General features: G+C 36.3%; 1 protein-coding gene across 1 annotated transcript in view; it reads right to left on the bottom strand.

Annotated features, from left to right (window-relative positions):
- Nucleotides 1-198: 198 nt before the first annotated feature.
- Nucleotides 199-11,006, bottom strand: part of TRAPPC10 (trafficking protein particle complex subunit 10) — a 45,024-nt gene continuing 34,216 nt past the window's right edge. The window contains exons 15-23 of the mRNA XM_087758596.1: nucleotides 10,774-10,915; nucleotides 9,491-9,649; nucleotides 8,118-8,347; nucleotides 6,765-6,865; nucleotides 6,187-6,313; nucleotides 5,176-5,346; nucleotides 3,682-3,859; nucleotides 3,084-3,278; nucleotides 199-2,325 (exon numbers count right to left, since the gene is read on the bottom strand). Coding sequence (XP_087614722.1) covers nucleotides 2,087-2,325; nucleotides 3,084-3,278; nucleotides 3,682-3,859; nucleotides 5,176-5,346; nucleotides 6,187-6,313; nucleotides 6,765-6,865; nucleotides 8,118-8,347; nucleotides 9,491-9,649; nucleotides 10,774-10,915 — 1,542 coding nt within the window. The 3' untranslated portion in view covers nucleotides 199-2,086. The remainder of the gene's footprint in view (nucleotides 2,326-3,083; nucleotides 3,279-3,681; nucleotides 3,860-5,175; nucleotides 5,347-6,186; nucleotides 6,314-6,764; nucleotides 6,866-8,117; nucleotides 8,348-9,490; nucleotides 9,650-10,773; nucleotides 10,916-11,006) is intronic.

Genomic DNA, 11,006 nt, shown 5'->3' with positions numbered 1-11,006 from the left:
CCCCGGCGGCGGGAGGCAGCTCTTCCCCGGAGAGCGGCGGCGCCGAGAGCAGGCTGCACACCGCTGCGCTAAATGCGTCCCCTTACTGAGGTTTATGAAATATTTTCCCGTTAAAGTAGCTTTGGCTGAAATAGATGAAACAATCGCTCCTTTAAACAAGAGGAAAACTGGAGAATTCACGGCAGCAGAGAAGGTGGATTTCTTTTTAAAACATGTATATTTAGAACTGTAACGCTTACAATTTCATTAAACAATCTTAGTACAATGTGTTTAATCTAACAGTATATTACAGAACAGTGAAAAATGATTTTAATAGCAAACCATGAAAATGGAATTAATTATAATACCTGCCCTGTCAAAGTCACTAACTTTTGTTACCTTTTCCAGTCAAAGAATCCCAGCAGTCATTCACACTAAATGATGCTTTGAGTTTTATCCAGAATAAAATGGTATGATTTCCACAGAGAAAGGGCATTCCTTCACAGAAAGAAGATGCATAACAAGAACATTTTCAGCTAGCAGGTCTACTTCATACATCTATTTAAACATATTGGTTTTTTAAAATAAAAAATAATAACAAAAAAAATGTTTAGACCAGTGCAGGGTGCCTATTCATTTTTCAACTTCATTACAATTCTTTTTGGAAAGAGGGTTTGTTTTTTCCTTCTCCTTTATAATTTAGCAGAACCTGAGTTTAGAAAAAAAATAAATAACAACAATGAACTTGTCTAATGAGCAGTTCCTCACTTTAGCTTTACTGACAAGTATTTGATATGGGACAGTTTTCCTCTGTGGAGTCTGCTGACAACGCACCATTATAGATCTGCAAGTAGAAAAGGTCATTCTCACATTAAATGCACAAGTTTCAGTATCAGAAGCAGGACATCAGAAGGAGTTGTAATTTTTCCAGTCACAGGTGGATTTGCAACATTCACAAAAATTACACTTTTTTTTTTCTTTTTTTTCCTTACATTTTTTGTATTTACATTTCAGATATAAATAATGAAATTCTTTAAGTTACATGTTTTAACTTTGCTTCACAATTATTCTACATCTGCAAGCTTTCCTGTATCAAACCAACCTCTTTCTTCCATCATGAATGCGGAAGTCTGGCCTCTAATCAGTAATAATTACACTAAGCCGTTAACGATGAAAGGTTGACTGTTCAAGTATCACATCATACTGAAATTTTTGCCCCAATTTAAAAATTGGGGCACAAACCAAGCCACTTAGAAATGGTAATAAAAGAAATTAATCTGGGAACTCAATAAGCCAAATAATTTATTATTAAATTCTATCAATATCTTTCTTTGGTAAGAACTATGTAAGAGGATGACCCAACCCCCACCCCCAAAAAATCATATAATATGAGACATCACAGTGTCTACTCTGTGAAGGAGAAAGCCTCAAAAAAATTAAGGAATTTTGTTCAGTTAAGATTATTTATAGCAGTAGCTCTTCCATGCATCTAAGTATGCAAACGATGGAAGTTTAATATAAAATTGCAATGGCAGGAATTAACGATGATAAAAAAAACCCCAACCAATTAACCAAAAAAAAAAAAAACCAAACCAAAACCAAAAACAACAGAAAAGCAACTATTACAGCAGTGAATGTGCTGTTGTATGCTTTGTTGTGTTTCTGGCACATGTGTGGAAAAGCCTGTAAATTATTACATAAGAATCCAAGATTTGGATAATTAAATCATCCAACTCTAAATTCTAAAATACGTAGGAAGCATGAAGCAAATCTCTCAGCGCCCAGACAAAAATAAAGTGGTCCAAATATTTGGATTTTTTTGTTTTTGTTGCCCTGTGTTGTGATGCAGGATGTGACTGAAGGGAGAAAACCCAATAGCTTACACAAAACATACTAAAGTGGCAATATAAACTAGCTGACACAAGCTTCACTGTACATTTAAATTGATACAATTGTCTGGTGCTTCCATGGCCAGTACATGTTGAGTGCCATAGGTCTCCTTAGAGTTAGAATGTTACAACAAAGACAAATCAGGTCATAATCCTTTAAAGTGCTTTCATATCCAGTTTCTAACGGTTTTTGTTTTCCTCGTTTTCATACCGAGTTGTCACGTGATATTGACTTCCAGAACATGGTCATCCTTGCTGGGAATGACAAGTATTTGCATAGCCGTGCTGCAGTTGAAGACCTGACCAGATGAAAAGGATTGCAGGCGGGGCATTGGCAAACCTTTGTGTTCCCCACTAGCTGCTGAATGCAAGCTACCTCTGCTCCTTATGCTGCTGCTGTCAGCTTGATCATCCACATTCTTGTCCACAGACAGGTTATCATTTTCAATCCAGCTATCTGTTTAAAACAAAAACCCACAGTTGCATTCTATGGAGTGATTAAACAACTTAAAAATTACTTCAGAGCTCAGACACACAGTCAACTTACCACATATGTTAACAGTTACTGATCATCTCTGCTGAGATCACAGTCTGTGCACATTTTTGGCCAGCAGCAGATGTAGCAGAGTGAATTATATTGGTTTCTAAGGAAAACTTAAGTAGCATTACCTCACATTTGTCACAGGCTAGAAGGGTGCGCACTGGCAGTTCTTGGAGCTCTGCTGACAAACGGTAAGTTGCTTGCACGAGTGAATTCTCGCTACAGTGCTGGGGACTACTCAACAGTACAGATAAATACTCTAGGTGGCTGTGGTGATTTAAACTCTACATCTGATCTGGTTTATATGCCACAAATTTTCAGCAGTTCTTTTATTTCCTACTCAATCCTCTCAAAAACTGGGGGAAAAAATTTCAAAGCTAAGGCAGACACAGTAGATGTGCAGTTTACAGACAATGAAACTCAGGATTAGAGGGTTATCAAATAGTTTTCACTTGATTATAAATCCAGTGACAACTAATTTGCACAATAATCTTTAAAGAAAATGTAAGAAAACAATGCATTTATTATTCCTCCTCACAGATTAAGGCTGCAACCCGAATTCAAAGTTCCCATTAGAGCAGCATTTTATAAGTTTCAAATCAGAACTGTGAGTGAAGAACACAGGAGAAGCAGAATCATTTCTGTAAGTAGCCATGTAGTCAAGATAGCTTTACCAGCATCAAGTTGCATGGAGTGAGCAGAATGGTGAGGGAGGTATTTAAACAATCTGACATCAGGAAAAGGTAGATATCCAGCAAACAGTGGCATCACTTCCATGTGGACTTTGTGAGTTGCTCGAGCTGCTACAGGCATAGATATCACTCCAGAACTTTTTCCACAGACTGCCCAATTACTACTGTTGTCAACAACTGCAAGAATAAAGAGCAAACACTATAAAGATCTTTTCTGAAAAATGAAGAACCCTCAGTATAGTTTTAGAGCACTTTTAAAATCAGTATTTCAGCAACATCTAAAAGCCCAACAGCTTCTATGTGTGAAGAGCTGTGCAAGGTAAGAAAACAGCCCTACACAAAAGGGAACAGAGTTGGGGCCTCAAGCAAGTGTCCATCCAGTCTGAACAGCATTTATATTCCACTTGAAGACAGATTAATGAGGAAAAAATAAAAGTATTCTCAGTCTAGTAAAATGAAAAGTGCTTTACTGAGCAGCCATACTCACAATACAAAAATATATGCCACAAAGTCTGGCAGATGTCATTATCAAGACAAAACTGGGGAATTTTGTCAACATGCTTAAGAAAAACATCCTTACCTTCATACATAAGTTTTGTTGTGCAATATCCATCTGATTCTGTTAATGCTTCATCTCTGTCAACCTCTGAGAGGTCAACAAGTCGGGTGATTGACACCTCTAAAGAGCAGAGTGAGCCTGTTTTACAATACTCTGCCCCCAGTGGTGGGAAAATTTCAGTTTTCACATGATACAATGTCTGTCAGGAAGAAAACAGTGCTGTTACCAAGAAAAAAGGGGCGTTTTACTTGTGTTTAAATTGAACTGGACAATTGATACAGTACAAACTTAACTTTACATTTAACATCCACTAAATCTTTATAATGCAAGATTCAGTTATAATGTTCACTTCATTATCTTGCTCAATTTGAGAAAATAAACAAACCAAATTCAATTTCAATCTGGTTTTGACACCAGCAGCGAGCACACCGTTTTTCCCCCCACTTCTGTGCTTTAACTCAGCCTTTCAATGCTCCTAAATGGATACCAATCTTCATACTATTTAAACAAACTTTTACTAGTTTCTTGGCTCCTCAGTTTCCAGACAAATCACTCAAATTCCGAGTAATACAGGAGAACTACTTCATCATTCTTACCATCATAGTCCCCAGAATAACAGTGCTCACATTATCAAAGAGCTAATTTTTAGTTATTACAAAATTAAATTTCTACCAAAAAACCCCCACTGTTTAATGCAGTTAGTTCTCTTTAAAAACTCCAGAAAGATGCTGATATAGGTGCCAACAAAATGCTAGTTACATGCCAGTAGGTAAAAAAATACCTAAAATATTGCTCAATGCCAGTTTGTAATAGGCAGGTAGAAAACATAGCAACACTGAAAGCAGAAAAAAGGATTTAATGAAATGAAAGTCTTCTCATGTTGCTACTTTTTAACCGAGCATCAAAAAGGGTAACACAAGATTGAATTTAGAGATGAGATTAAATAATCTTGATAGAATTCCTTTAATAGGAAGTTATATCTAGCCTATAAGCTTCCTAGCTGATCAAAGGAATAAAAAGTTTGTCCATGAAGAGAAAGAAGAAACATTTAAGATAATGGCCTAGAAAACCCTGAATATTTCATTAGAGGAGCTCATCTCAAGCACTACAAAAAACCAACTCAAATGCTTTCAATAGCAAAGATTTTTTGGAAATCGCAATTTGCTTTGGAGAGCACAGTCTTAAGCCAGCAGGGAAAAAGCAGCCCTAAGGACAGTCTCCATGGCACAAGCCCAGGAAGGCAAAAACACAGGAAAAAAATGAAACAAGATCAAGGACACTTGTGCAAGTGTTATGGTTTCCCCCCCCCCCCGAATTCCAGTGGCAAGTATGATTCCACCGTATCATATCAGGCTTCAGTTCTATCATTCAACAGATTGGCTTTCCAATCATTCTAAGTAGGTATCAATCCCATTATGTAAATGGAAGTTTTCTAATATATTTCTTGACTTTCCCTTTCCATATATTAGGAAACCATATTCAGTTAACATATGCTATACTTGGAAGAGTACTTACAAAAAAATTTTCCACTTGGAATTCATAAGTGAACGGCTTCAGGGTAAGAGACTGTTCTTCAGAGGTAGCTGGACAAAAGCTGACTGAAAACAGGCACTGCAAGGAGAGAGGAAGCTCTTTTGTCCACTTCAATTCCCATACAAAGAATATTGATTGCTTACTGTATATGACCTGAAAGAGAATGTTCATAGTATTAGCTCCTTCCTTCCTCTGAGAAAGAAGTGGAAATGCACATACGTATGTTTGTCTGTTCTGGCATTAATATAGTTTATAAAAATAAATCACCTGTTTAGTGTTAAATAAATCATTAGAGAAAATATGGAACCAAAATAACAAATAGTGAATGTTTTTAACAATGCTCATCTAATTAAAAGGAGGGATACATTCCACTGTCAGAATCAATGTTTCAAAAGCAAACGCTTCACATTCAAGTATGCGTGAAAAATATTTTATTCAAAAGTCAAATTTAATAAAGATAATAATGTTTGTATATACTTTTCCTAGGTACCAAGAATGACCAATTTAATGTCACATTCAGGCAAGGCTGAAAGAAACTTCAAGAAACTGTTTTGCAACTTAACTAGTTTACAGCTGTATTTAATGGGAAAACAGCCTCTACCTGATTTTTTTCCTAATGCCTAATGACAAACTGCAGCTATAAGATAAACAAATTAAATGTTAAACAGCGATATTAGTGATATTACATTTGTATAGCTGTTGTTCAAGCAGGTACATAGTGCTTTGCATGAGGCAAATGGACAAGTTTGAAAACTTGTCTAATAATCTTTAGAAGTTTCAGAATTTAATCTGAGATCTGTGGGTGTAAATGCCTTCTAAAGCATCTTTAAGAATCAAAGTTACTCAGAGGACTACAAAGGTCTGACCTAACATCAGCTATGAGCCTTACTTACTACAAAAATCTATGTGCAGAAGTGCTAATAATCTCAGTAACAAGAACTTTCACCTGGCTGTCCTGCCAACGGGCTCATAAACCACCCAGTGAATCTTTACCTGTTGAGATTCAGGGTTCAGAGGTACCAGCTGCAAATCTGTACAGTCAGCACAATTTTTTAGGCTGTTGTCTGAAAGCTGGAAACAGAGTTCTGACAAATTCTGTACACAGACTTGCACATATTTCCTGAAAAACATGACACAGTTTGTACAACAAAAGCTGAATAGTTACATTGAAAGAGTACATGTCCATAAAACTGTTTTCAAAGTGCACAGCTCAAGCAAAAACAGAATGGCAGGTATATTTGTTTCTTTCAATCTTTTCCTCAATACTTATAAGTCTGTAGAAATAAGGCTGTAAAACACCCTCTTTCATATTAAATGAAAACAAATAACTAGACAGAAATAGGCTAGCTTGGTTTATCTTGTGGTCTTATTTCCAAAATAGCTGAAACCACAAATTTGTTTTTTTGTTATGAAAGAACACTAGAGGAAATGCACAAGCTTCCAGTGGGAAACTATATAAGATAACAAAAGCCCGACTTAAAAAAAAAGGCTGCTATAAATATTACTTATGAAACTCCAGCTCCATATTTTGTAAGAAGAAAGAAACAATAAATACTTAATGAGTACATTACCGTTTGCCAGCTGACAATAAGGAATGCTTGGCATTAAAAGGTATGCAGAATGTTAATGCAATAATAGTGGAGTAAATCGACCAAGGACAATCAATGGTTACCTAAAGGAAAAAGGGAACAAAGTTCTTATTTGTAATGGTCTTTGGCATAATTATTTTGTTTTTCTTCTCATTTCTAAGCAAAACTTTTCTCAGCAAGTGTCTACATCTAATGCATCCAGAAGGGGAAGAAGAAAAAAAAACATTTTAAAAAATTTTAAAAAAAATCAGTATGTCAAAACCTAATCTGACAAAATATTAAGTTTCTGTTTTCCTGTGAGCAGGATATGAAATCTCAAAGAAGCTTTTCCTGTCAAAACTGACATACCCAGTTCTGAAGACTAAAATAAAGGAAGGGAATAGAAGAAAGAAAAGATAAAAGGACACTAACAATACCAATAGCATCTTAACACAATAATCTGGTAAAAGGTTAATATCAAATAAATTGCTAAGATCTATTACTGAAATGTCTTTATAATACTTTAATATATTAAATACAAGCTGAAGATGTTTTAAAAAAAATGTATTTAATGCATATTTGTTTCAACTCGAAGCAGCACACTTAACTGAAGAATTTCTCCTGAAGTGAATGCTGCCATTCTTGCAATTGTAAAGCATATATATTTAAGAATGTATTTTTAAATGCAGAGAAAAAAATAAAAATCCTTTGTCACATCGAATGTTAGCAGTGCTAGTCTATAGCTATTCCTTTTTACCCGACTCTTCACACACAAGGATACATGGCAGCACATTTGGTCAATTTTAACAAGGAGTAACACCGAAAAGTCATGGTTTGAAGATCATTTTGCTGTCAGCTGAAGAGCTTCTTTCCATACTACTTATTTTATCCACCCTTCATAATGAAAATTAAGAGGAAAGTTACTTCCAACTAAATAATGTGACAGCTTGAAAGACTACAGTGTTAAGTACCTCAATACAGCATACAGATTCTTTGTAAGTGGAAGAAACATCTTTCCCATGAGTCAGAAGGGAGAATTTAAAGACCACCTTTTACAAAGACACGAGTATCCTTCATCCTACATAAACTGTGAGTGTTAGAACATTAAAACTCAGATTACTAGCCAGTGGAACAGTTGCCAATATAGTAAGCATAGTGTATATTTCTGCTTATATTTATGTTTTCTTTACATTTATAACATTTGCTATGATTTTTACATGTACATCTTTTAACAAAAAATAAGTTAAATGCAAGCAGGTACCCCTCCCGCCTCCATCACCACCACTTCTATTTTGTGAAGCGTCTGCCCCTGTGATCAAATAGATTTCATAATAAAAACGTTAAATTACATCTTACTTTTTGGTCAACAGTAGCCATGCAGTTGTCCTGTTTCTGCTTCTCTTTGTTTTTTCTGTGAACTTCTTTATTTGTAGTATTTTCTTTCTCCACTGCAGATTCTGTGGCTGATGGCAAATACATGACTTCTAGTTCAAATTCAATCACATGATATGCAGGAGCTACTGGCAAACTGATGCTTGTGATCTTTTCAGAAGACTGAATCCTTAACGATGATTCTGAGATCTTTTCTATAGTTGTGTAGAATGGGGAAAAAAGTAGTTTTAAAACACATTCATCCCTTCCCAATTTTCATTTTAATCCGTAAGTAAGTAATGAAACTAGCCTAAAAAGCTAAGCGTCACAGAAAAAATACGTGGTGCCATAACCGCTTCCTAGCAAGACCTCCATGTTTGCAAAAACAACGACGAGAAACCGTGTTACATAACTCCACGGTGACCTCTTCAAATGAGCTATAACCTGCACATCTTAAATACCACTGCTGTTCACAACTTCCCAATAGTAACGCTCTGTCCTTCTTAGACTGCAGGAAGGTAAACAACACATTCCGTGTAGTAGCCCCTTCCAATGTTCAAGAAAGAACTATGAGGACAATTTGATAACAAGCTTCAAACTAGCTAAAGAACTACTTTACTCCATCATATGACACCTGTTGAAGTTTTTACAATGTCCTGCACTTCCTTAGTCTCATAATTTCACTTCAAGCAAACTTACAACTTATTCAACACATATGCATCAGCATTCTTGGTCACCACTCATCGTCTATCTTTAAAATACTACCCACGGGGTCCCTCTGTATAGTCTATTTTAATCTTAAATTCATCAAGTCTGTTAAGACTGTTCTTCCCATTTATGTAAAAGTTGCTTGTGTTTGAGCAGCTGAGGAGACTATACAGTACTTATGCTCGGAAAAAACGGAACTAGGATGTCATCTGTTTAAATGAAACACCAGCCAAAGGAAACACTCCATTTACATAGAGCACTACGTAAAAACCTATTTACAACTACCTCGCAATAAAAATGGTCCAGTCAAAATAGAGCCCACATGGTAATAAGAGATCACCATGATTCACTTGGAAATCATGACAGATGCTCACCTCAGCAGCAGTTTCTCCATGACTACTGAATTTCATCAATGAAAGTAAAAGTTGTCCAGCTATGTTTGCTGAAAAGTTCATACTACTACTTTGAGGGTGAAAGTTTAAGACCTGTCTTGCACTGAAGTACTCAGTTGCAAGTCCCTAGAATTATTCTTAATAATGACTATTGAAAAAGATGGCATCAGTGTTCTTAATACTGTAAGTATAGGTTTACTTCAGGGTTACTGAATTTTCAGCCATTTAAAGATTATTAATTTTCACTTCATTGCTTACCCCTGGTGTTGGAATAGATCACTGCCTTGCTCTCCAGATGGTACAGAATAGGCATGGCATCCGCATTACTGAGCTGCAAAGTATCCCCATTCTTCATGGTGTAGTGACCAGTAGTCACCGTGAATTTCACCTTTTGGGGAATGCCAGCCAAAAGGCTATCTGAAGAAAGAAAGAAATTGTTAACAGATTCCAATACTCGTCAGTAGATGGTTACAATGCACTGCTAAGGCCTGTTAGCAATATTCCCAGACAATTCGTCACACGTTAGGGTAACTTAAAAGCGTGGTGTTTTGGTGTTATGCAACACATTAAACCCAGTTCGGATACATCAGTGTGGAGAAACCGGTCGTTTCAACTTGAGTGACCAAAACCACTGGTTCTTGGATGGCTTAGACTAGCTGGCTCATATACTGCGTAGCTCTGGCAGCACAGAATTCAGTAAAATACAATAATCCCAAAGAATTTACTAAGCTTTTTGTTAAGCTCTCCAGGTTGTAGACAGCTTTATATTTTTGCACCTACGATGCCAGTCATATCCACATGCTGTATTTACATAATCAAGATAACAAGAATGCCAGTATGCACACAGACTCTCAAATATCTGAATCACACCCGTCAATTTCATAGGGGTAGCTAATTTGATTAATGCCCAATATGCCTGCCCTTCCTTTGCCACAACTGGAATGACAGCACAAAATGCATATTAACTTGTCAACTGCCTCAGTTAATAGCCTGAAAACAAAATCACTATTAACTTCCACTTATAAACTCCAATAAAGTCTACAACAATAATGCTCAGCTGCCCATGAAACCAATGGATGTATTCAATATTAAGTATTAATAATTTTATATTCTCACCTCTAGTAGAGATTCCCACTCCTTACACATTTCTCATAAACACCAAAGAGACTGCAGAGTCACAGAACCAACCAATAAGGAGCTCAGTCGATTACAAATTTAAATATTCACTTCTCCTGATCAGTGTCGCAGCTCAAATCATACCTGATATTTACGTGACACTACATGCTCAAATTCGTGTTCAAAAGTGACACCACATGTTTCAGAGCCAAGCACTGGAATTAGTTGTTGAAAACTAGCCATCACTGACAGAGCATACTTGATGGATAATTTGAAAAGTGAGAATTTATTTTAGACTCAAAATTGAGAGTAAGGCAAAAAAATCTGAGTACTATTCAAGCCAGAAAACGCTTTGTCTAGTCCCACGAGAGTACAACTGAAATCATCAAAGCAACTTCAGCATAGCACATAGTACAGTTACCTACCAGTCATCGGTTCCACTTTTAGCTGGGGCTCCTGAGAATACACATCATACTGCACAATTGGGTAAATATGAAGAAGGACAAACTGTACTTTCCCCACTGAAGTGCACAGCTGCCTGAGCGTGTATGTCCCAGGTTCTTTGGCCTTTGAAGAAAACATTTGAATGGATTTTTCAATTTAGGAAATACTTCTAAAACAAACCCTCTACTAAAGAACAGCATTTTTTCCAGCTCAT

Source organism: Nipponia nippon, unplaced genomic scaffold (assembly GCF_047370975.1).
Source record: "Nipponia nippon isolate SJK-2023a ecotype South Korea unplaced genomic scaffold, ASM4737097v1 scaffold_2, whole genome shotgun sequence".
NCBI classification, from domain to species: Eukaryota; Metazoa; Chordata; class Aves; order Pelecaniformes; family Threskiornithidae; genus Nipponia; species Nipponia nippon.
Note: the sequence above shows the minus strand (reverse complement) of the source record. Positions and strands in the feature narration are given on the sequence as shown.